Below are 27,475 nucleotides of genomic sequence, written 5' to 3' on the forward strand. Positions count from 1 at the left end.
GATTATACACGCAACCCAATACATTCTTGGCTATATATCCTCACCATATCTCCTCTTGATTTGAGAAATATGTCAATATCCCTTGCGCATTTGTTTTGCCATCTTCACGACGTCTCTTCTCTTAATGCGTGTAAGATGTCAGTACCCAATGCGCATGCATTTACTTATCCAGAATTAGTATTAAAATATGGTATCAGATTATAATTATGTTTATAGAAAATGTGATTTTAATCCTTTGGATAAATTTATAGTTAGAAAAATGTCTTTATGCAAGATTAAATATTGTTTATAGTCCTTTGACTCTACGTCCATGTCAACATACATTATCCACATCAGCTTTTATTTGTTTGGATGGTTTTCTTGATTCAATTTTTCCTACATTGCCCTTATGTGACATTGGGAAATCATTACTTTTAAATGCTGAGTTATGAGTGCTGCATTTTTCATTTTAAACCCGAAGGTTCAGTTGTATGAATCTTTCATTGCCCCTTTTTATGGTGTTGTTGCAGATTTGCTTCTTTGTCTAGCATTTCCACTAAAATCGTGTGGGTGTTTTTTAGGGTTTAGCTTTGTGGTGGGTGTTAAAATTAAGTTTTTAGTATGTTGAATACATGATATATTAGTTCGATATTTGTATATGATTTGCATATTTGTACTGCACATGGTACACTAATCCATATTTTGGCACATTGTAGAAGTGAGGTACACTAATCCAACATAGGTGCCATGGTTTAGGTACGTTAAAATTCTGATTAGGTCCTTTTAATTTGGAGGTACCATGTATTAGGTATACTATGATATAGGTACCATGATATAGATACTGTGATATAGGTACCATGGTTTAGGTACATTATATTACTTATTTGGTATTATGTATTCATTAAAATTTGATTTCTTGAGTTTTCTTTCATGGTGATATAATTTTTTTTTTTTTTTGAATTCTAATCAATAATTACATTCGTTTTTTTATATTTGATATGTAACTGAATTTCTTATTCGGTGTCTCTATTATTTTTAGATGTATCTTCATGGTGATATAATTATGGGGTATTTTAGGAACTAAAATACACATAAAAACATTAAAACCAATAAAATAGGAGTTTTAATGTTAAATCTGAGGTGGACATCCAGTCCAAGGACTAATTTAAATTTTTAATCATATACCAATGCCACAATATCAAGAAATTGAAAGAATTTAGTTTACGAATCGGGAGGAATTTGGCACTTAAAATGGGGGCAGTAGTATGACTGCTAGAGAAACTATCATGCGTCTATTTTTGAATTAGGTGAATTAGTACATAGAAAAGTTGATACACCCAAATTTGTCAACGTATCTTAGGGATATATCCAATGTACATTTTTCTTATCTTTGAAATATACACTTTGACCTTAATTGCAGCTATAAAAACTTTTTCATCTTTGATTAGGTCATGATTTTTCATTTCTTTTCATACCAGTTTGAACCTTCATATGCATTCTCATTTCACATTTTGGAGATTAGCAAACGTGTTATTACAACCTTACAAGAGTAGTTGTACCTGATTGACTAAGGCGTAATAATCTAACTTCCTCATCTCTTCTACAAAAATGTGTGGGTATAATTCTTCAAAGAGCCCAACTAGCGCGAACGGGCCTAAGTTTATGCACAAAACTTCTGGAATAAAGCCAGTTCCAAATTGGCAAATTTACATAGCCTACTAATGTATGCGCACTCATATAAGCTCTGTTCTAAAAATTTCCGTTTAACACTGCTTAAGTCTTGCCTAGGAGTTAGGTGGTTGGTCACCGCTCTGATTAATGCTTAGGTGTTTGAAAATTTAGAAATGGCGCCTAGACCTGTTGAGGCGTCCGCCTAGACATGTTGAGGTGCCCACCTAAACCGCCTAACCCAACCAGACACGCCTAGACACCCCCGCCTAGGTTGCGACTCACTTAGACAAAAAATAGATAACTTTCATTTTGCATTATTTTTTTTAATAGATTGTAATAAACTTGTTGAATACTAAAATGAACACAAATTATATGTTTGTTTCCCATGTTTTCATTATGTTTTAATACTTCATAATATATATGTCGTTCTATTTTGTAATTTATGATGTAATTATATATATTTTAAGTATAAACAGAATAGAACGACATAAATTACTTCATAAATTACAAAATAGAACGACATATATATTATGAAGTATTGAAATATAATAGATTTACTTAAATCTGCCTAGTCCGTTTAGGCACTCGCCTAGCCGCCTAGGCGCTAGGCCTCAACCTACCACCTAACTAGCACTTAGTGTCTTGTAAAACATTGCATATAAGTGAGAGTAATGAGGTTTTTCTTTGGAAAATTGCCCAAAATGATCAACTTTTAAACATCCATTGCTGACATGATCAAGATTTTAGCATGTCAGTCAATATATAATTGCTATATATATCACCAATATTTCAGCTCTATGTTGTCGATACATCAAGATGCGGTCGTGATTGATACACTAAATTTGATCAGTTCAACGATTTCGATTAAACCAAAATTTTCGCCGACTCCGAGGATTGCGTTGTTTTACTCAATCATTAACCCAAATTTCCATCCAAGACCAAGCTGTCTGCAAGTATATATAGCCATACTCTTGCATGTACCGGACAAGCGTTCCCACCGAAGCCAAAACAAAAACAAAAGGTCCCAAAACCTCCACAGTTCACGCATATTACTCGACACATCCTAGTTGAGGAGGAGAATGATGAGGATAATGTTGAACATATGACATAAATACTGGGAGGCCTGGAATTTTAATTCTTTGTCCTCCTCCTCCTCCTCCTCCTCCCACGTATAAACAATTGTCATAAACCCCAAAAATATGCCCTAAGAAGGACAAAAATTCCAGTTGGTCCCCTCTTTTCTGTTGAATAATTGGCCAAGTGGCCAAGTGGACAAATGTCCAAGAAAACTTTAGGTGATTAAACAATCCAAAGGTGGAAACACATTCCTTGTTTTGGGGAGGAAAATAAGGGAAATGTTTGGTTGCTTTTGAAAAAGGTTTTGAAACAACACCCGTGAGCTTTGGTTTTTTCATAATAAAGGGTTTGGTTGCTTTTCCATTCGGTTGTGTGGAAACAAGAGAGAAGGGAGATTTGCAGAGAGTTTTGCAGAGAGAAAGAGGGCAGAGAACAAGGGGTGCCACATCCCCCATTTGAAAAGAGCTCCTCTCTTCGGTTATTAATCATCCATCAAAGTAGTTGTTGTTGTAATAGCTTTGAGCTATATGTATAGAGAAGAAATTATTCATTATATTTCTTTCTCTATTTGTTTCTTTGGTGTGTGAGAGTTATTGGGTGTATTGGGCTTTTGGGTTGTGAGATCACCAACACTTTGTAAACTCCCATTTGGTTGATAGTGGATTATTGGGTGAGCTCCTATTGCTCCGAGGACGTACTCCAGTTACACTGACTGTGGAGGAACCTCGTTAAAATCTTGGTGTTATTTTCTATATTGTTCTTGCATTTCATTTGATAAATTTCTGTGGGTTAGCTTGATTTGGTTCCGCGTGGTTTGGTGCTATCGTAGCACAACAATTGGTATCAGAGCACTGGTTGCTCTTGGGTACTGTCTAGTTGCCAAAGATGTCAGACGGGCAAGATGAGAATCCTTTTGGAAGCAGCTCCGGGTTTGCAAGAACTACGGTGCAAAATGCAAAATTCGAAGTGGAAAAGTTTGATGGCACAAACAACTTCGGGATGTGGCAATGTGAGGTTAAAGATGTGTTGGCTCAACAAGATCTTCTTGCCGCCTTGGGAGAGAAGCCTGAAGCTATGTCGAAACTGGAATGGGAGAAATTAAATTTGTGGGCTTGCTCTTCAATTCGGTTGTGCCTTGCAAAAACTCAGAAGTATTTTGTGATGCGGGAGACTTTGGCAAGTGTGTTGTGGCAAAAATTGGAAGACAAGTATATGACGAAGAGTGCAGAGAACCGGCTACACTTGAAGAAAAAGCTCTACCGCTTCCAATACAAAGAAGGTACAAAAATGATTAGACACCTTGATGCTTTTAATAAGTTGATTGCCGACTTGTTAAATTTAGATGAGGATATTAAGGATGAAGATAAGGCCTTAATATTGTTGAATTCCTTGCCGGACTCTTATGAGCATTTTGTTACCACTATTATGCATGGTAAAGAAACTGTGAAATTTGAAGATGTGTCAAATGCCTTGATGAATTATGAAATGAGGCATAGAGATAAAAATCATGATAGTACCTCTGAAGCTTTATTTGTTAGAGGTAGATCATCGGAGAGGAGATCCTCTTCTAGCAGGAAAAAATCACAGTCTCGACCTAGAGGAAACTCTAAAGGTAGAAAACCTTTGGAAAGGGATGAATGTGCCTTTTGTCGTAATAAGGGCCATTGGAAGAAAGATTGTCCTAGATTGAAGACCAAAGGCAAAGAAAGTTCTGAAGCTAATGTTGCTGAGGTTGAAACAGATTTTTCTGATTTTGCTTTAACCACTTCCTCATCATTTGATTGTGCTACTAAGTGGGTGTTGGATACGGGTTGTACTCATCATATGACTCCTCACAAGGATTGGTTTTCAAGCTTGAAAGAGTTTGATGGCGGTGTTGTGTTCATGGGAGATGACAATCCTTGCACAACAAAAGGGATTGGTACAGTTCGTTTGAAGTTGCATGATGGCATGGTTAAAAAGTTGACAGGTGTTCGGTATGTACCGAATTTGAAGAAAAATCTTATTTCTTTGGGAACTTTGGAAGCCAAGGGCTTCAGGTTTCATTCAGATGGGCAGACATTGAAGGTGACTTATGGTGCACTTGTTGTGATGAAAGCTCCTCGATGTGGCCATTTGTATTTATTGCAAGGAAGCACTGTGACAGGTGAAGCATCTGTAGTCTCAGAAAATATGGGCACATCCGATTCTGATACTACTAGACTGTGGCATATGAGATTAGGCCATGCCGGTGAGAAAGCTCTACAAGGGCTTGTGAAACAAGGTCTTCTAAAAGGTGCCACGACTTGTAAGCTTGATTTCTGCGAGCATTGTGTCTTGGGGAAGCAAACTAGAGTGAAGTTTGGTACTGCTGTACATCAGACGAAGGGCATTCTTGATTATGTGCATTCGGATGTTTGGGGTCCTACAAAGACTCCCTCTTTGAGTGGTAGACATTGGTTCGTGACCTTTGTTGATGATTATTCAAGAAGGTCTTGGGTCTACACTATGAAGCACAAGAGTGAGGTGCTGAGCATTTTCTTGGGTTGGAAGAAAATGGTTGAGAACCAGACTGGGAGAAAGATTAAGATTTTGAGATCGGATAATGGTGGTGAATACACATCCGACCCTTTCTTTAAAGTTTGCAAAGAGGAAGGGATTGTGAGACATTTTAGTGTCCGGAGAACTCCACAACAAAATGGAGTTGCAGAAAGATTGAATCGAACCTTGCTTGAGAAGGTTAGATGCATGTTGTCTCAGTCGGGTTTGAGCAAGTCGTTTTGGGCAGAGGCAGTTACTTATGCATGTCACATCATCAACCGATTACCCTCAGCTGCTGTTCAGGGTAAGACGCCAATGGAGGTATGGACTGGAAAACCTTCTACTGATTATGATTATATTCGTATTTTTGGTTCACCTGCTTATTTTCATGTAACTGAAAATAAACTTGATCCTAGAGCCAAAAAGGCTATCTTTCTTGGTTTTAGTAGTGGTGTCAAAGGTTACAGGTTATGGTGCCCGGAGATGAAGAAACTTGTAATCAGCAGAGATGTGACATTTGATGAAGAAAATATGTTCAGAGACTCTGAAAAGAATGTGAAAGATGTCCAACAGGTGGAGCTTGAGAAAGTTGCCTCTAGTACTTCAAATCCTATTTCCGCTGATATCGAAGCCACTACAAGTGAAAAAGTGGGAGACCATGAGGATGTTGAAGAAGTTGAACTTGAAGATTCTATTCAAGTTGAAGAGCAAGTTTCACCTCAAGAGTCTATTGCTAAGAACAGAGGAAAGAGAAATATTACCAAGCCAGCTCGGTATAGTGACTATGTTGCTTTTGCTCTTCCTATTATCACTGATGAGATTCCATCCAATTTTGAGGAAGCAATTGAGAGTGAGGAAAAGGAGAAGTGGTGCAATGCCATGGGTGATGAGATGAATTCTCTCTTGAAGAACAAGACTTGGGAGTTAGCTAAATTGCCTAAGGGTAAGAAAGCTATTGGTTGCAAATGGGTGTATGCCAAGAAGGAAGATGCTGATGAGAAAAGCAATGTGAGATTCAAAGCAAGATTAGTTGCTAAAGGGTATGCACAAAAGGAGGGCATTGACTACAACGAAATATTTTCTCCAGTTGTGAAGCACTCCTCAATTCGCATTATGTTAGCTCTTGTTGCACAATATGATCTTGAGCTTGTGCAACTCGATGTGAAGACGGCTTTCCTACATGGTGATTTGAATGAAGAGATCTATATGTGTCAACCGGATGGGTATAAAGTGAAAGGGAAAGAAAATTTGTTTTGCAAGTTGAAGAAATCACTTTATGGCTTGAAGCAATCTCCAAGACAATGGTATTTGAGGTTTGATAAATTTATGAGAGGCCAAAATTATTCTAGAAGTCAATATGATCATTGTGTGTACTTCAAGAAGTTGCAAGATGGGTCTTTCATTTATTTATTGATATATGTTGATGATATGTTGATTGCCTCAAAGAATGTCGAAGAGATTGAGAAATTGAAGAAGCAAATGAAGAATGAGTTCGAGATGAAGGATCTTGGTGAAGCAAAGAAGATCCTTGGCATGGAGATCACTAGAGACAGAGAAAAAGGTTTGGTATGCTTGAATCAAAGACAATACCTTGAGAAGTTGATTCAGAAGTTTGGAGTTCATGACTCAACCAAACCGGTTAGTACCCCTTTGGCTCCTCATTTTAAATTGAGTTCTCTACAATGTCCTAAAACTGATCAAGAGAAGCTACAAATGAAAAATATACCATATGCAAATTTGGTTGGTAGTTTGATGTATGCAATGGTATGCTCTAGACCGGATATTGCTCATGCAGTTGGCATGGTGAGTCGATATATGCATAATCCTGGTAAAGAGCATTGGAATGCAGCTAAGTGGATATTGAGGTATCTCCATGGTACTCGAGATGTTGGTTTATGCTTTGAGAGGGATGACTCTGGTATTGGTCATTTTGCTGTTGGTTATGTTGATTCAGATTATGCAGGTGATCTGGATGGAAGGAAGTCTACTACAGGCTATGTGTTTACTATGGCTAAAGGGCCAGTTTGTTGGAGGTCCATTTTGCAGTCGTCTGTTGCCTTGTCTACTACAGAGGCTGAATATATGGCAGTTGCTGAAGCTATAAAGGAGGCCATTTGGATACATGGACTGATTAAAGATTTGGGGGTTGATCAGAAGCAGGTGGAGGTGCATTGTGATAGTCAGAGTGCCATTTATTTGGCTAAGTATCAGGTTCATCATGCGAGGACCAAGCACATAGATGTGCGTTATCACTTTGTTCGTGAAGTTGTTGGTGAAGGAGAAATCATTCTCCAGAAGATTCCAACTAAAGACAACCCCGCTGATATGTTGACTAAGGTTGTTGGTGTAGCCAAGTTTGTTCATTGCTTGAACTTGGCTCACATTTTGCCTATATAAAGAAGGCGTTGAGCAGTAGGAGTTTTGGAGATTTGGCTCGGCATGAGTTGTTCTCTTGCTAGTGATTGGGAGTGATGTTGTGTGTTAATTGTGTTGTTTGGCTTATCATGGCGTTTTTCGGAACTTGGCCAAGGTGGAGATTGTTGAATAATTGGCCAAGTGGCCAAGTGGACAAATGTCCAAGAAAACTTTAGGTGATTAAACAATCCAAAGGTGGAAACACATTCCTTGTTTTGGGGAGGAAAATAAGGGAAATGTTTGGTTGCTTTTGAAAAAGGTTTTGAAACAACACCCGTGAGTTTTGGTTTTTTCATAATAAAGGGTTTGGTTGCTTTTCCATTCGGTTGTGTGGAAACAAGAGAGAAGGGAGATTTGCAGAGAGTTTTGCAGAGAGAAAGAGGGCAGAGAACAAGGGGTGCCACATCCCCCATTTGAAAAGAGCTCCTCTCTTCGGTTATTAATCATCCACCAAAGTAGTTGTTGTTGTAATAGGTTTGAGCTATATGTATAGAGAAGAAATTATTCATTATATTTCTTTCTCTATTTGTTTCTTTGGTGTGTGAGAGTTATTGGGTGTATTGGGCTTTTGGGTTGTGAGATCACCAACACTTTGTAAACTCCCATTTGGTTGATAGTGGATTATTGGGTGAGCTCCTACTGCTCCGAGGACGTACTCCAGTTACACTGACTGTGGAGGAACCTCGTTAAAATCTTGGTGTTATTTTCTATATTGTTCTTGCATTTCATTTGATAAATTTCTGTGGGTTAGCTTGATTTGGTTCCGCGTGGTTTGGTGCTATCGTAGCACAACATTTTCTTCTGTATATGTACATAGTACTCACCGTTTTGGCTGTGGGTTTGGTCTGGATACTTTCAGACCACTCAGCAGCAGCAGCAGGAAGGGCGACTAATATTCTTTGACCAGGAATTATAGGGCTGTTTAAGCAGCTGAATGTGAATCAAAACCATGCCCATTGCACCCACTGTTTGGCTTGCTGGCTGGCTTTTAAAACTTTCTTGTGTGTGTGCGCGCGTGCGCGCAGTCATCCGAGTCAACAGCAGCAAGCAACTTCACCGTGATCGTCCTACATATCCACCGGTCTCTGCTTTGTTGTTTCGTCATGCGTTATAAATGGGGCGAACCAGCCTTAAACCCTAGCTAGCTGCAAGTGACATTTTACCACAGTAGTGGAAAAGTATTGTGCTCTTGCATGACGACGTGATTTCAAATTCCATGGGTGACTAATCTAACATCTAACTTACTAACGTTATTGCTGGACTAACAAAAAAATAAAACCCTAGCTAGCTAGGAACAATAATGATAACAAAACTCAATTTTATTTGACAAAACTAATAAGAGATAGGTGGAGTACAAACATCGAAAACTTCAGGACCCTTTTCCCTTCTTAGATTCAACGTTTTTCAGTTTTTGAAATGAGGTACTAAGTAATTTAATTATATTTATTATTTAAAAGAAAACTATAAATTATTTTCAAATTGAAATACTATACAACTCCTTACAAAACCCTAGCTAAAGAGAAACAAATTATAAAATTATTTGACACAAATACAAATAAAAAGACTCATTTCACAGCAACGCAATGAGTTAGTGAATCTTGCCGTTCCCATCAAAACTAAATCTTAACTCACATATCCAACACCAAGTCCCTAATTTTAAAAGGAAGGGGATCCTCTCCGGATCCCTTCCGCCAATTCCTCCAAGTCAAGGAATCCCGGTATTGAAATTTTATCCAACGGCTAAAGTTATTATAACTTTTAAAGGGGAACCCCTGGTTTTAGCCGTTGGATCAAATTTCAAGAGCTCGGATCCCTTAACTTGGTGAATTTAGGGGAAGAAATCCGGAGAGGATCCCTTTCCATTTAAAAAAAACTAAATGATCGATTTTTTTGGACTTACGCCTAATCCTCTTTGTGGAACGCCACTTGCTATTATATAATATCCTTGTCCCATTTTGTACACTACCACAAGAAGATTTATTTTGGCTCTCAAATCTTTGAATGATCAACTTTAATATGAGTTTCCGGTTTAGAGTTTTGTTGTTACTTGGACTAGGGTTTTCATTTTGGGTTGGACTTGAATGATGAAAGAAACATAGGTCGGTCTACAACAAACAATAGATTATGCATAAAGATATACATTTTATGCCCTAAAAAAAGCCCAAGGAGCTAGGGTACTAACAACAAACAATAGATTATGCATATCTATCTCGATGGGACACAACTTTTCTATCTTGGAGCTATATAAACACAAAATCTTTCCAAACCTTTATGTCTTTTGGATCTTTGCAGAATTTCCCTTTATCCACAACTTAAAAACGCGAAAAATGCAAAACACACACTAGTCCTTACGGTCATTCAATGTACGACAAAAACCTGTGTTTTCTTCTGAAGCTGAATGAGTAGCAACTCTGTGAGAAGTTCCCGGCCAAGAGTAAAAGTGATCGTTTTAACAGAAGGTTGCCCTTCGGGGTAGTTTTTCCAATACGTGACCAAAGAGGCCAAAGAGTTGTGATATTCTGGGTCCCTTGTCCAGGTTAGGACCCTACCGGCCAAGGCTGCATGTAAGCCACTTTGACAAAAGAGTTGGAAAAGAAATGTAGGACACTGATAAGCCGTGGTACTATAAGAAACAACCTCCCGGTCACGATAAAATCGCTCCCAAACAAAACACCCACAAAACTGAAAGAAGGAGAGAGGGAGTTGTTTTTTTCTTTTAATAAAATGTTATTGGGGGCAAAATTTGGATAAAACCACTCAATTAACTAGTCATAATTACGTATTGAGCTCATAATTAATGTGAGGCGAACAACATGAGACCTTCAATTTAAAAGCGGACTCGTATTTAGGGAATGAGGATCCTGGGGATCCTCAATCGTGTCCGTTCATTGTATATCGTTTGGTCAAAAATCATTTTAAATATTTATATTTTAAATTAGATATGAATAGTATCTGACGAAAACTAGTTATACGATATACGATAAACGAACATGATTTATGGATTCTTAAGATCCTCACAAAAAGAATTCGAAAATGTTCCTCCTACGTATTTTGGCTCTAGGGGGTGGATTATAGACTAAGGCAACTTACTTTAAAACATATCTAGCCCATGTCTTATCATATAGATAAGCACAATATGAGATATAAAAAAATAAAATAAAATAAAATAAAAAAGATAAAAGATAAGCTCAATCCAACCCCACTTGACACATCAAAGTAAGCCCATGAATCTGATCCTCGTTCATTTTTCTTTTAGGCCATCTAATCTACCATTGGACTATATGTTTTAGCTCTCTCAAATATAATTTTTTCTGAACAGGCTCTTTATGCAAATAGATATATACATATATATATGTTTTTTTTCAAAAAATGGGATTAAGTGTGGGGTACACTCTACATCGAACTTCAACAATCCGAACCGTTTATTTTGTAAGTCTTGTTTCATAGATCATCATTACAAAAATTCAATTCAATCTGAAATCATTTGCCTATTTAATTATCCAGATAAAATTTCATTGTTTCTTATACAACAAAATATTCGTTAATTTCTTTGAACTCAATTAGATGCTTTAAACATTTCCGATTTGGCTAATACTTTGCAAGGATGATCTATAAGGTGCAACATGAAAAATAAATAGCTCGAATAATTAAAGTTTGATATGATGTGGACTTTACAACTAATCCCTATTAAAAAAAAAGAAGGAATCTCTTTCCTTAAAGGTTTCCATATTTTGAATATGTAGTTTTAGCGGGTTATTTTTTCTTTTCATTTCCAGCAGTATACGGTTTATACTGAGAGAGTGAGAGAGAGAGGAACCTCATGAGAACTCCACATAAAGCTTTGTCAGAGGCTAAACATAGCCCGCTCGAGAACTGCTTGAGGTTTATCTGTAGCCAACCCATCTTGGTGACTAGAATATGGCTCCCTTGTGTGGAGGTGGATTTTAAAGTTTCCAAGATATATTTTGGCATATTGCCCTTAGTTAAAGATGACCTTAATTTTAGAGGAAGTTTAACAAAATACTTCCGGTATTGTTCACTTTTAACGAAAAATCACATTTATATCTTTTCCTGGTATTGTTCACTATACCTTTAAAAATAGCTTTTCATTAAAAATGACGTTTTTTTTTTTGAACTTTTCGTTAATTTTCCTTAATTTGAGTGCTTCACTCTTTTTAGGCCATCTTTGGTTATTCTTGGTTTTCATGTTTTCTCCTTTTTTTTCTTAAATAATATGATAGTGCTATCCATACATTCATTTTTATTTCTCACACACACTTCTTAATTTTCGACTACTAGATTGAATGAATTAAAGAAAACTAATGGACAAAAACTAATAAAGGTGTATAGAAGGTAAAAAGAGTGTAAATAACACTGTCCAAATTATATTATTCCACCCATTTAGAAAATCCTAGCTCTACTCTTACTCCTACTTATAAATATTACACTGTAGAGTTCCATTGACTCTATGATCTATGAAATTTAAGATCATATACCCTTCGATCTTTATGTAATGGTAGGTGATCATTTAACTGTTGTTCTACTTTTCCTTTATCGTTAAATTAAAAACGAACAATGAATAACCACCATTTTCTTAAATCATAAAGTGTAGGAGGACGAGACTCCCGACTAAAGAATCATTTTTATAAGAATCATTTTTATAAAACTTTAGTCAAAAGACTAAAAAAATAACACGGAAATACTATTAGTCAAAAGACTTTATTAAAGAATCATTTTTTTTTAAAGACAATAAATTAGGCATCATTTAGAGACAGACTTAAGTTTAAAGAAAATTAGAGCAATAGTTTCTGAAGTTTGGTGCAATTAGAGCTTTACTCTCTAAATTAAAGGTCCGTGAGTTTTGGTCTTTAAATAACAAATAATGTGAAGCAACAATCCTTTTGGATTAATCTGTTAGATTGGCCATCTAAAATAAAGGATTTAAAGGGACAAAAGAATAGACCAAAGTTCTAAATTTGTTATAATGTGGAGTAATAATCTTTTTGGCTAACTTTGTTACGTTGTCCACCTAAAATAAAGAATTTAAAGGGGCCAAAAAAATAGATAGAAGTTTGAACGGAGTTAGCTAAAAATGTGCTAAATAGACCACCACTCTACATTATAACAAGTTCAAAAACTAATCGTCATGAATTTAAATTCAGAGATCAAGGCTCCAATTGAGCTAAAACTCAAGGATATTGCTCCAATTTAAAGAGTTGGTTAAAGAAGTAAACAGAATAGCTATCTCATTAACTAAACAAGAGAACAAAAGTTCCTTAGAGTGGGGCCATCTACAAACTCATTTTTACTTCTCAAACATCCCTCTCAATTTTCGGTCGTCGGATCAAATAAATTGAATAAATTAAAAAGCATAATATAACAAGTACGTGACACGTAAAAATTGGTATGTGATAACACCACCCTTTCTTTATGGGTAGGCTACTATAAGGAGGCCATTTTACCAACTGCCCCCCTTGGACCCCACAACCCCATTCCTTCCCTTACTATACAAGTTCAAATCTTATGTACTCATTTTGTGTGTGATTTCTATCATTAATTGATATGTATTAATGAACTAACTCTCCTTACGTGTCAATAGTGATAGAGGCCACAAAGAGATGAAATTTTTAGTGTGGCCCGAACATAGGGCGGTCGCCACATGTTATTCTACAATTGAAGGAATTTTTTTTTTTTCAAATACCCCTCCAATTGTATAATAACATGTAGCGTACCGCTCCATGTTTTTAACATATTGAAAAATCTCTCAGTAGGTAGACCATAAACAAAATGAGTGCTGAAAATTTGATCACTATTTTCTCCTTGGTGGACCCGAACCCCCTGCCCCCATAAAATTACAAAAAAACTCCCCTTTATTTATCTTTCAATATGAGTAACAGAGTGAGTGAGTGCCAGAAAACTCAAGTCCTCTCTTCCTTCTTCCCTTCGTTTACACATCACTGAGTGGAAGAGAGAGAAAGTGAGAGAGGAGAGAGAGAGAGAGAGAGAGAGAGAGAGAGAGAGAGAGGTGGTGATGGGAAACCACAAGTTTAGATTATCAGATATGATGTCCAATTCCTGGTTTAGCAAGCTGAAAGACATGAGCAAGCCTAGAAAAAAGCAATCCAAGAAGAAAAAACAACAACAAAAGCCACCCTCGTTTGCTTCTTCTTCTCTAACAAAAAAATTTACAGAGCCCTCGAAGCCAACGCGGCAACTGCCCCACCACCTCCGCTGCCACCCAAGACAGTCTTACTACTTCACAAGAGAGCTCACCTCCCCTGCGCCTGCCCCATCTCACAGATTCCCCACCTCCTCTTCCCCCACCAATGACCCACCACCAAAAAAATCCAACAGACAAAAACTCAGGAACAGAATGACCACCTTGCCCTCTTCCGATCCCAACCTCCTAACTTCCTCTGTTTCAGCCGGCTGCGGCTGCCACGCCACCACCATTGAATCCGTCTGGACTAAATCCCAATCCCCACCTGAAACATGGTCGTCTTTCTCCTTCGACAGCTTCCCAGACCCGACGTCAGAGACGGAGTTTCTCGACGACGGCAATGAGCCTGAATTCCGGTGCGACCGCGTTCTCGCCGCTTACCATGTCGACTCCGGTGAAAAAGATGTCCTTGTCGACGTCGACAAGGCGTCTCTGACCATGAAATTATCCGATGTGAAAGTATCGGATGCGCCGGAGGATGGGTTGGATTCATTTTCCGAGCTCGAGCTCCCTCCAATTATAACCAAGCCACCAAAATTCAGCGAAATGATAAGCGAAGTGAAGAAGAACAAGAACAAGAAGAAAGAACAGAGGAGCATTACTAAAAGTGATGGTAGAAGGCTTCCTTCATCAAATGCAGCTACATCTCCCGGCGTCCGCCTTCGGAATTCGCCGAGAATTTCCAACCGGAAGATCAACCAGGCCGGCCTCAGCCGGCGGAGCGTGTCGTCGAATTCGAGCTCGAAGCGAAGGAGCATCTCCGACAGCTTCGCAATTGTCAAGTCATCGTTTGATCCCCAGAGGGATTTCAGGGAATCAATGGTGGAGATGATCATGGAGAACAACATCAAGGCGTCCAAGGATTTGGAAGATCTTCTTGCATGTTATCTTTCTTTGAATTCTGATGAGTACCATGAGATGATCATCAAGGTGTTCAAGCAAATCTGGATTGATCTCACTGATATTAGGTCCAAGTAATTACAAATTACAAATTTCCAGAAAAAAAAAAAAAAAACCCTGGAACTGTAAATTGTTAGTCTTAATTTCTTTGTTAGTTTGTCTTGTTTCTAATAAATTTCCTTACTTTTAAATCAAGGAGTTCATGTTTTCAGTTTTGGAAGACAACCCCGTTATCAAAATTTAGTCTTTAATTTGTTCACTAGTGTCTTGTGTTTCTCGATGTGAATGTGGAAATGGATTTTTGTACATGTTATGCTTCTAAGGTATAGAATATAAAATTACATGCATTCGAGATCTCACAATGACGTATGTCAAATATTTTATGCGTTGCTTTCTACTTAACATTTTCATATATCAACCTGTGATTCATTTAAGATATATACGTTGTGGTGGATCAAAAAGTTTTGAATATGGCTAAAGATTAGCAAAGAAATTTGTTTACACCTACAATGTTACGGTGATATTATTCCAAACTTATAAGTCATTGTCACATCAGATATTACATGATTTGCTTGAGATATTGACAACGTGCCCAGATAGTTCCTCTCAAAGGGCAGAGGGTGTGTGGTTATCCTGGTGTGTTGTATGGCTCTTGTCTTCATGCTATACATGAATTTTTTTATTTTTTATTTTGGTCAAGAGCTATACATGAATTTTGGTTGCTGAAATTGAGTGCTTCATATGGACCCCGACCAAATTTTGGGTAACATATGTCGGACTATACACATAAAATTGATTGTGGGATGACCATCAAAGACTGACACCCTCTCAAATCACACTTGTGTTTTTTTGAAAGAGATCGTCTTTGGATTTCATCCACGAAATTCATCAATCTGAATTGTTGAAATTTGATCAAACGGCTAAAGTTATTATAACTTTTAAAGGGATCCTTGTTTTTAGCCGTTTTATCAAATTTCAAAAGCACGAATTAATGAATTTGGTAAATTTAATAGAAAGGGTCCGAAAATGATTCATTTCTGTGTTTTTTATCCGAATTTTCTACTTTCCTATATCTCGCCTCTCCATGTCTTCTTTCATCCACAGCAGTTTATAATATTTCCTTGTTCCTTGTTGATTCAATGCGGAAGATTATGCCACGTAGGCAACAACAAAAAGATAAACTTTGAGGACACAATTCATGTTTTTAAGTCTTTCTAGAGAGACGAGATTACTCAAAAAAAGCTCTTTTTTAAGTGCCCTTCAGAGGTGATTGAAGAACAGTAAATGATTTTTTTTTTAATACATCTATATTTTTACACTAAAGGGTGAATGAGTTCGGTTAAGCCACACAATGGACAACTTAATTTGATATCAAATTCGCCATCTACGAGATTCGAACCTAAAACATCTCACTTTTAAGTGAAGATGAATACCACCAGACTGTAGTATAGAATAGCGAGAACCGTAAATGATTTAATTTAACAGAATTTTCACATTAGGAATTTTCTAACATTAACTATCAAAGATCTAACAGTCAAATATCGCTGTTAAAAAATATATTAGAGTGTATTATAACTTTTGCATTAGTTAGCGTTAGTTAAACTCTAAAAGTGAAGTGTGAATTCAAATCCTAAAAGCTTTTGCTAGATACCTAGACTGTTACCCTATAAAACTGTTCGAAGTGTTTTTTTTTTTTTTTTTCCAAAAGTAAAAGTGAACTTTGAATCTTTCAAAAGCATTGCAACCTTTCGAACCTTTGGATTCATACATGGCATGCAGTAGATTTTATGAAAAGAGAATCACGCGGCCTACCAAAGAGGATTTGTTTTGTGTAAATTGTGTTTGGTTTTTATACAAAACCAGGCGAATGATTCAGATTGGCTTCGTAAAAGAAAGCAAGTCTTGTTGGTAATTGGTGAGTTCTTCCATTTTATATGAATATTTTGGCGATTTGAGCCTGCACTGCACTTGGTGCTTAGGACTAAATGACTTGTTTTCTGTGGCGGTAACAGTTTTAACCAATACACGAAAAGAAAGCACCGAGTTAGTGTAGTGTCTTTCTGGGACATGGAGTTTCAAGCTTGACACACTTTCCACGAGACAAAAGAAAAGTATATGTGATTTATTATTATTCAATCTTACCAGTCCCGAACTTTGCGGTTTCAATTTGTTCTGTGTAAGATTGTTAAAAACTTCGTTTAGAGTTGAAAAAGAACTTTAGGCGTAAAGATAAATGTTATTAACCAACTGAATTACAAATCTCTTATGTAAAAACCTCAATTGATTTGTTTATAATCTGCATTAACTTTTGGAGTTTGTAGTAGTTTAGAATGTCAATTAGTTACACTCACAAGAAACCTTTGCTATTACAAGCACAAGAACTTCTCTTATATCACTCATCTTCACCTAATCATAAAAATGTACACACGCATTGCCATCTTAATTAGGTTGCACAATTGTTAACTTTTGTCTAATAGCATAATGAAATCTATATATAATCACTTTACTAATTTCAGGGTTTCCCTTAATTAAGAATCGAATATGGCCAAACCATAGGTATAACAAGAGATTAATTATTGACGATTAGTAGGAATTGGATGTAACACTTAACCCACCTCAACTTTAGTAGTTGAGGGTAGAGCTCTCTTAACCTTATTGGTTTACCACTACAGACACATCGGGGTGTTAAAACAAAGAGTAAAAACTCTGTATTTTTAGGGTTTTTGTTGAGTCAACAAGACACACTGGCCCTACGACATGAAATTAATATTGAACTACGACGTATCTGGATGGGATTGGATTTGTTTATTGCTACCTATTTGGTTAATTATGCAAGAGTGTTTAATATTGAAATTCCGCAACCAGAAAGTATATTTTATTTGGACACACTAACCAGGAAACAACAAAAAAACATGATGTATTTTTTTGTTTATATAAAGACGTATATCTTAATCCTATTGGAATAGCATAAAACATGTAACTACTTTGCTTGATATTGGACCCAAAATTAAGTGTATGCATGTATCTATCACAATGTACTTTCCTTGTATTAGCCTCACGCTTCACTTAAAATTTAGAGGAATAACCTTTTTAATGGTAGGTGCAAGGTAGATGTAAAATACTACACTAAAACTATAGCACAAGAGGATAACAAATAAAAGGCAGAGGAATAGATGATGTTACTGATATTTCTCTCTTGTTTTTCTTATTCTTATATTTTCTGTTACATGCGGAGTGCTCTATTTATAGAGCAACTCCAAACTGATGCATTAACTGCATGTTGAAACTTATAACACGTCCTCTGACAATACAATTTCATATTCAACTTTCACTTTGCATGGGCATTGAAAACTTCTGCCCATGCTGAAGAATTTTGCTAACATACTGTGTGGGCATTCATTGCCATCAGACTTTTCAACACTCCCCCTTGGATGCCCACATATCAACATGAGTTGCCTCGTTAAAACCTTGCTTGGAAAAACCCAGTGGGAAAAAACCATAGCGAAGGAAAAAGAGTACAACTTTCTTGGATCGTTGATATAGTGTCAAGTATGCTTATGTTGCCTCGTTAAAACCTTGATAGGAAAAACCCAGTGGGAAAAATCCTAATCGAAGGAAAAAGAGTACAACAAGCATGTATCATGGATACTCCCCCTGATATGTTTCTCCCCTTGATTCCGCATTCTCCAAATTTAGCTGTTTGGTAAGTCGACGTAATCCGATGCCTTGCACTAACTTCTGAAATGTGCACTTTGGTAGAGATTTGGTGAACAAGTCTGCCAAATTTTCATTTGAACGGATTTGTTTGACTTCAATAACTTTAGCCTTCTGAAGCTCATGTGCACTGAAAAACTTTGGAGATATGTGTTTAGTCTTATCGCCCTTGATGAATCATTCCTTCATTTGGGCAACACAGGCTGCATTATCTTCATGGATGACAGTTGGGTTGTCTGTCTTCGAAGCTAGACCACATGAATTCCGAATATGATGGATCATTGATCTTAACCAAGAACATTCACGACTTGCTTCATGTAAAGTAAGTATTTCTGAATGATTTGAAGATGTAGCAACTAATGTTTGCTTGGTTGAGCGCCATGAGATTGATGTATCTCCATTCTTAAACACATATCCAGTTTGTGAGCGGGCTTTATGCGGATCAGAGAGGAAACCAACATCTGCATATCCAACAAGGACCTGGTCATCTGTGGAGTTCTTTGAGTAGAAGAGATCCATGTCTGTTGTCCCACGAAGGTATCGCAATACATCTTTGATACCCTTCCAATGGCGAATTGTTGGAGCAGAGCTATACCTTGCTAGCAAGTTAACTAAAAAAGCTATATCTGGTATAGTACATTGTGCTAAATACAACAAAGCACCTACTGCACTCAGATATGGTACTTCTGGACCAAGGACCAGTTCATCATTTTCTTTTGGACGAAATGGATCTTTCTTAATGTCCAAAGAACGAACGACCATTGGCGTGCTTAGTGGATAAGCCTTGTCCATACCAAATCGCTTCAGAATTTTTTCAATGTAAGCTGATTGGTGGACCAAAATTCCACTAGGACAATGCTCGATCTGCAGGCCGAGACAATATTTTGTTTTTCCAAGGTCTTTCATTTCAAATTCGCTTTTCAGATATTCAGCAGTTTTATTGAGCTCTTCAAGAGTTCCAACTAGATTCATATCATCAACATATACTGCCACTATAGCGAATCCAGAATTGGATTTCTTAATGAACACACAAGGGCAAATAACATTGTTGATATACCTTTTTTTGATCAAATACTCACTGAGACGATTATACCACATTCGTCCAGATTGTTTCAGACCATACAATGATCGCCTTAATTTGATCGAGAGCATACCTCATGGTTTGTTACTTGTTTCAGGCAACTTAAGTCCTTCTAGGACTTTCATATAGATGTCAGTATCTAATTCTCCATATAGATACGCAGTGATGACATCCATAAGTCGCATGTCAAGTCTTTCTGAAACCACTAAACTTATTAAGTAACGGAACGTAATTGCGTCCATTACAGGAGAGTATGTCTCCTCATAATCAATTCCAGGTCTTTGAGAAAAACCTTGTGCAACGAGTCGTGCTTTGTATCTTGCGATCTCGTTTTTCTCATTGCGTTTCCTTGTGAATACCCATTTGTAACCCACGGGGTTTACACTAGGCGGGGTTTGGACTACTGGTCCAAAAACATTCCGCCTTTCCAAGGAATTTAATTTTGCCTGGATGGCATCTTTCCACTTAGGCCAATCCTGTCTCTGTTTGCATTCATCAACAGAGCGGGGCTCAATATCATCACTTAAGATGATTTCAGTGGCTACTGCGAATGCAAACATATCATCAATGATTATTTCATTCCGATCCCACAATTCATTTGTACATGCATGATTTATGGAGATTTCTTTGCTTTCATGTACTTCTGTCTCTTCAGGGACAGATGTCTCATCAAGGACATTTTCTTTTTCTGGAAGTCCAGAATTATGAATTGTGGATGTATCATTCATTTTCTCTTCCTGAATGACTTCATTTGGATTCAGTTTTGCCCTCGACTTTCTCTTTCGAGGGGCTGAATCTTTTGAACCTGGGGGTCTACCACGCTTCAGGCGTGCACCAGATGAATCATTCGCTGCCACTTTATTTTGTCCAACAGGGACATCAATTCTTGCAGGTGCATTTGCAGCTGGTATATGTGATTTTGTCACTTTCATAGCATCATTAAATGCATCTGGCATTTGATTGGCAATGCTTTGAAGATGAACGATCATTCTCACTTCATTTTCACATTGAATGCTGCGAGGATCAAAATGAGACAAGGTGGGAACAACCCATGTCAGCTCTTTCCGTTCTTCTGGAACGGTCTTTTCTCCCCCTAACAACGGGAAAATTGTCTCATCAAAGTGACAATTAGAAAAACGAGCTGTAAACATATCACCTGTCAAGGGTTCCAAATATCTAATGATAGATGGTGAATCAAAACTCACGTAAATTCCCAGTCTACGCTGAGGTCCCATTTTAGTGCGTTGTGGCGGTGCAATAGGCACATAAACAGCACAACCAAAAACTCGTAAATGGGAAATGTTTGGCTGATGTCCAAACACGAGTTGTACGGAAGAGTATTGATGGTTGGCTATAGGTCTCAATCGAACCAATGATGCAGCATGTAAGATGGCATGTCCCTATGCAGAGACTGGTAATTTGGTTTTCATAAGCAGAGTGCGAGCTATTAACTGAAGTCGCTTGATCAATACTTCTGCTAAACCATTTTGAGTATGGGCATGAGGAATAGGGTGTTCAACATCAATGCCCAATGTCATGCAATAATCATCAAAGGTTTGAGACGTAAATTCACCAACATTATCAAGTCGGATTGACTTAATGGGATAATCTGGGAACTGTGCTCGTAACTTAATTATCTGAGCAAGGAGTCTCGCAAAGGCTACATTCCGAGTAGACAAGAGACAAACATGTGACCATCGGGTAGATGCATCAACCAAAACCATAAAATATCGAAATGGTCCACATGATGGTTGAATAGGCCCACAAATATCCCCTTGAATTCTTTGCAGAAATGATGGGGATTCAGCATCAACCTTTAGTTGAGATGGTCTAATTACCAACTTCCCTTGAGAACAAGCTTTGCAAGGGTTATCATTTGAGGCAGCAATGTGTCTGCTCACTAATGGATGTCCATTAGTGAAGTCGCTTGATCAATACTTCTGCTAAACCATTGTGAGTATGGACATGAGGAACAGGGTGTTCAACATCAATGCCCAATGTCATGCAATAATCATCAAAGGTTTGAGACGTAAATTCACCAACATTATCAAGTCGGATTGACTTAATGGGATAATCTGGGAACTGTGCTCGTAACTTAATTATCTGAGCAAGGAGTCTCGCAAAGGCTACATTCCGAGTAGACAAGAGACAAACATGTGACCATCGGGTAGATGCATCAACCAAAACCATAAAATATCGAAATGGTCCACATGATGGTTGAATAGGCCCACAAATATTCCCTTGAATTCTTTGCAGAAATGATGGGGATTCAGCATCAACCTTTAGTTGAGATGGTCTAATTACCAACTTCCCTTGAGAACAAGCTTTGCAAGGGTTATCATTTGAGGCAGCAATGTGTCTGCTCACTAATGGATGTCCATTAGAGTTGGTAATGATCCTATGCATCATGATAGATCCTGGATGTCCCAGATGATCATGCCAAAGCATGTAAACCTTTGAATCAATGAACTTCTGGTTCATGACAGTATGTGATTCAATTGTCCTTATGTATGTATAATACAATCCACTCGACATACCACGCAACTTCTCCAATATACGCTTCTGGGTATCATTGGAGGTAATGCATAGATACTCCACATTTTATGCACTTTTTGTTTCAATGTGGTATCCATTTAAACGTATGTCTTTGAAACTCAACAAATTTTGAGTAGATCGAGTAGCATACAATGCATTCTGTATGGACAATATTGTTCCATTTGGTAACATAATCTGGGCTTGCCCTGAACCTTGAATTACATCTGAAGGTCCTGATATTGTTGTTACCCCTACTCTTGTAAGTATTAAGCTTGAGAAATACTTTCGATCACGAAGTATTGTATGTGTGGTTGCACTGTCTGCAAGACAAATATCTCCGCCATTTCTCATGTTCTGAGAATAACCACAGTTTTTATCCATGCTCTCTGAGTAAGAGAATCAGAGTTAAAAGCAAGTTATAACAAGAAATTTACATGCCACTTTTATTGAATTTGAAAATACTACAAGTTCAGCATAATAAAAGTACATCGATGTTTTAATCGGACCGGTATACTTCATTTCCCCTTTCCACAATAAAGTCTGGAACATCTAGATGAGTTGTGTTCAACTGCCCTGATAAGTCAAACACCGGATCAGGTATATCCATTGGTCTAGCCTGGTCGAGAAAATTGGTCTCGACACCCTTCTCCTTGAGGGAGGCTTGATACAGATCCACTAGATGTTTTGGGGTACGACAAGTACGCGCCTAATGCCCATTGCCACCACACCTATGGCAGGCTCCTTCAGAGTTTCTAGGAGCATTGTTCATATGAGCTTTGCCTTTGTGGCGATTCGCATTTTTGAAGCTCGAGCCTGAATTATGCCTCGGAACCTGGTTGTGAAACTGAACTCCATGGTTCTTGCTTTTCCTATTCCATCGACCTCGCTTGTGGCCACGTCCTCGTTTATGATTATCACCACCAGAGGATGTGGCGTTCACTTCGAGGGAAGCAGCATTCACTTCTGGGAATGGTGCAGATCCAGTAGGTCGGGAATGATGGTTTTTTATCAGGAGCTCATCATTCTGTTCAACTACTAAGAGCACAGATATCAGCTGGTTATACTCAGTGTAGCCTCGCGCTCTATACTGCTGCTGCAGGAGCACGTTGGAAGCATGAAATGTGCTGAGAGTCTTTTCCAGCATATGCTCTTCAGTAATAATATCCCCACAGAGCTTCATCTGAGAGGTAATTCTGAACAATGCAGAATTGTATTCTGCCACTGACTTGAAGTCTTGAATCCTCAGATGAGTCCACTCATAGCGGGCCCTTGGAAGAATCACCGTTGTCTGGTGATTGTATCTGTTTCTCAAGGCATTCCAGAGAGCTAACGGATCTTCAACCCTTAAGAACTCGCTCTTTAGCGCCTCATCAAGATGGCGGCGAATGAAAATCATGGCCTTTGCTCGATCTTGAGAGGATGAGTTGCTCTCTTCCCTGATGGTATCTCCAAGATTCCCTGCTTCCAGATGGATCTTGGTATCCAGTACCCAGGTCAGGTAATTCCTCCCAGTAATATCCAGGGCAGCAAATTCAAGCTTCGCCAAGTTCGCCATTTTCTTTTCTAAAAAAAAATGAGATGTGTAAGAACTTGCAATAATATGTATTCCTAGAGGAATATGATGTTAGAACTTCTGATTCTTACAAATTTTTCATTTTGATCTTCAGGCCAAAATGATAAGCACTCGAAACTTCTGGCTCGAGATTTTCAGGGTGAATGAGGAGGGCGATCGTACCGCACCATTCTCATTGAAATAATGTAATATAGAATGGGCGATTATTCCGCACCACTCAAGTAACAGGAAAATTAAATATGCAGAGCAGCGTAAGCGATTATACCGCACCACATAAAATTTGCAGTAAAATTAAATCTGCAGTCCAAGATAGGCGATGATACCGCACCGTCTTGGATCGCAGTAAGAATAAATTTGCAGTTCAAGATGGGCGATTGTACCGCACCATCTTGGATTGCAGTAAAATTAACATAAATAAATATTGGGTTAGTAATCAATCTCTACACCAAACAAGTAATCAAAGATGTATGTAACCGTTAGATTGAGAACTAAGAGCAGGCATGGAGCAAACAGTTCGTTGCGAGGGTATACGGCGCAGTTGAGGCAGAGGAAGAAGATGAACAGTAAAAACCTTAAAGGAAACATTTTTTCTTTCTTTCGTTCGTTCGGCGAAGAGAGATGAGAGAATAAATATATTTAGAAACTCGTGCTGATAACGTGTTATAAAAAAATCAAAGTTAGAGGAATAACCTTTTTAATGGTAGGTGCAAGGTAGATGTAAAATGCCACACTAAAACTATAACACAAGAGGATAACAAATAAAAGGCAGAAGAATAGATGATGTTACTGATATTTCTCTCTTGTTTTTCTTCTTCTTATATTTTCTGTTACATGCGGAGTGCTCTATTTATAGAGCAACTCCAAACTGATGCATTAACTGCATGTTGAAACTTATAACACGTCCTCTGACAATACAATTTCATATTCAACTTTCACTTTGCATGGGCATTGAAAACTTCTGCCCATGCTGAAGAATTCTGCTAACATACTGTGTGGGCATTCATTGCCATCAGACTTTTCAACATCACTTAAAATGTTGCTATATTTTCTCTCATATGCATAATATGTGTAAGATTGCTGATTTTCAGTATTAGAACTTAGTTGACTCATCATACCTGGTAAATAAAAAAACATTTATATATATATATATATATATATATATATATATATATATATTATCTGCCTAAATTCTTGACCATATATATCTTCACCAAGGTGAACCCAAGGATTAATTTACATGCATGCACTTCCAAGATGCAACCATATAATATTCTTCTCGATATATATCTAGCCCTAGGCCTAATAATACAATAATATTTTGACCATGGTATGGCTACGCTTAGCATATTATCTTGAGCCAAACCCCACAAGCCGATATAAAAGGTACGGCCCTCTGGATATGGGGTATTTATTAGAGAATCATTGCAAAATGACTCAACTTCAACGGACTGGACGGTCGAGATTAAAAGGTTTAATATGTAGGTTGTGTCGGCAAGCCGGAAGGAAATGAGACAGACGAAGGACAGAAATTGATGAAAGGGTCGTTGACGTAAAGAGAAAGAAAGCACCGCAACATATATCCGCAGATTCTGGGTTTTTGCAGTGTCGTCGACTCGTCGCCATTGCCATGTAATGTAAAACCAGTAAAATATGCATGCAGCAAGGTAGCTAGGTAGGTAGTCCTCACACTCTTCGGTCCTCAGCCACCCAGTTTGGTCCAAGACTTAAACCTAGCTAAGGCTAGGGGCTTTACTAAAATCTTCAATCATTGGTGAGCATTCGTTTAATAAATTTTTTTTTCTTCCCCATGACATCTCCTTCGTTTTTATTTTTGTTTGTTCCTTGCCTGTTAATTCATAGCCTCAAATCTTTAGCAACTAAAATATAGTTTCAGTGACATCAATCGTTCATTTAACATTTGCTACATGTTTTCAAAATAAATCTTTATTCAAAAAACGTTTGTTATACAAGCAGCTTGGCCTACCATTTCACATGCATGCATCGGATGCGCCCGTGCAGGTAAGGATAGAGTATTGACCAGTCAAATGATTAAATTAGCTTTCTATAGACACAAATTGCGGCTGTCATGTACCGCAGTCTCCAAGTCAACCAAATGGAGTAAGGCAGAGACATAACGGGCACACCATGTTTAAAAAGCCCACATTTAAGTGTTGTTCTAATTAATCAAATATTAAGATTTTAATTTGAGTGCAAAAAGGAGCACAATATTCTAATAAGTTTTGCCTAGTAAAGTTTATAAAGCCCAAACACCCTAATAGCACCAAAAATCGATGGAAAGCATCTTTTTAACACCCAAATTTACTTAAGTCGATAAGGTCTCAAAATAAATATTTATAGTAGAAATTTCGTATGTCATATGATTCGTTGTTGATTCTATTTTTATGAAATTTCGTATGTCATATAATTCAACATTCTGTGTAATTCATTAATTATTAATTTGTGGTCGTCCAAATTTTCGAGGTATATAACTATAGCCAAAATTACCATTTGATCAAGAGAGTTAACATGAGTTTTTTTCGGTTCGTAATTGTGCAACAAGATGTGGATTGCTCATGATCGATTCGGAGAGAAACCCACATTCCACCTCATACCCAAGAATTTTCACATGACCATCGCTACCTTCTTTTTCTTCTTTAATGTATAAACCTTCCACCGTCCTTTGGTCTGGTAGAAACCGGAGAAATATCAATGCTAACGTGCACGTGTGTTGGGGACAGAAAAATCTTTGGAGAATTTATGAGTACATATAAAGACGACAATTCAGCTGCGCACGGCTTTGTGAAGATTGGTATTCAGGTGCTTTTATAAAAAGTAGGTATAAAAAAAAAGTTGAGTTTAAAATGATGTTTGGTAAACTTTTAAAAACAGCTTATTTTTATAATTTTTTGTGAAAAAAACTGAAAATGTGAAGCAGCAAAAATGAATTTTTTCTCACAGCACATCAGAAGCAGTTTTTTTTTTTTTCAAAGTACAGAAATACCAAATCAACCCTAAGACGCTGACTTTCAACAATCTCATGCGCGGATTGTCTCTCTGAAATTTCAACTCTGTTAGTTTACATTTTTTTTTTAATTTCCATGCATTGCATGCAATCCCCACCACTTGCCAATAGGAAAGAGACGAAAACGATATTTGGGGTTCAAGATTTGGGCACGTTGTAGACTCATAAACCAAACAACTCATCTAATTTCCCTGCTAGCAAACACAAAAGAAAACAGTTGAAACCAGATGAGTCAGTCTGAGGCTGATAGATGATGTCACACTACTAAAATTTATCAACTTCTTATTAAGTTCATATGGGATAAGTTGGGAAAGTAGTTATTCTTGTGCTTGATGTATATATAAATATAGTTGATAATCAATATATGTACACTATCATGGAGGTGAAATTTTTCGACCCTTGAAGGAGTCAATCACAAATAGTTTAATGCATGCATATGTCGGTGGTAATCTTGTTTATCTGTGGCATAAAAAAAGGTGTGGCCAGTTACAAATGTAGTTATTTTAGCACACATTTTTTAATCTTTTGCACATTCTTTATTAGTTTTTATCGTTGATTTTACTTTAATTATTCAACAACTACAAAACAAGAGAAGTGTGTCTAAGGTGAGAAAGAGTGGGTAAAAAATGTTTCCCTTACCAAAATATTGAGTTACATGTGAGTAGATTGAAAAATTCTTAACATATTCTCTCGTGAGTTAACAAATCGAGAAGGAAAAAAACGAATTACAAGCTCTATATAAGACTTATTCTTATAGAGTTACAAGAT

The 27,475-nt window shown here is 37.4% G+C and overlaps 2 protein-coding genes across 2 annotated transcripts; one reads left to right on the forward strand and one right to left on the reverse strand.

The window, feature by feature from the left end:
- Positions 1-13,601: 13,601 nt before the first annotated feature.
- On the forward strand, positions 13,602-15,055 carry LOC137723555 (transcription repressor OFP1-like). Its single transcript, XM_068462755.1, has one exon. The coding sequence runs from the start codon at positions 13,694-13,696 to the stop codon at positions 14,858-14,860; it is 1,167 nt and encodes a 388-aa protein (XP_068318856.1). The 5' UTR covers positions 13,602-13,693; the 3' UTR covers positions 14,861-15,055.
- Positions 15,056-22,608: 7,553 nt separating this feature from the next.
- On the reverse strand, positions 22,609-23,667 carry LOC137722113 (uncharacterized). Its single transcript, XM_068461093.1, has 2 exons — positions 22,893-23,667; positions 22,609-22,772 (listed from the first exon to the last, which is right to left on the reverse strand). Exons 1-2 carry the CDS (start codon positions 23,665-23,667, stop codon positions 22,609-22,611), a joined length of 939 nt encoding a protein of 312 aa, XP_068317194.1.
- Between the last annotated feature and the right edge of the window lie 3,808 nt (positions 23,668-27,475).

The sequence above is a fragment of the Pyrus communis genome, chromosome 17 (assembly GCF_963583255.1).
Source record: "Pyrus communis chromosome 17, drPyrComm1.1, whole genome shotgun sequence".
Lineage (NCBI taxonomy): Eukaryota > Viridiplantae > Streptophyta > Magnoliopsida > Rosales > Rosaceae > Pyrus > Pyrus communis.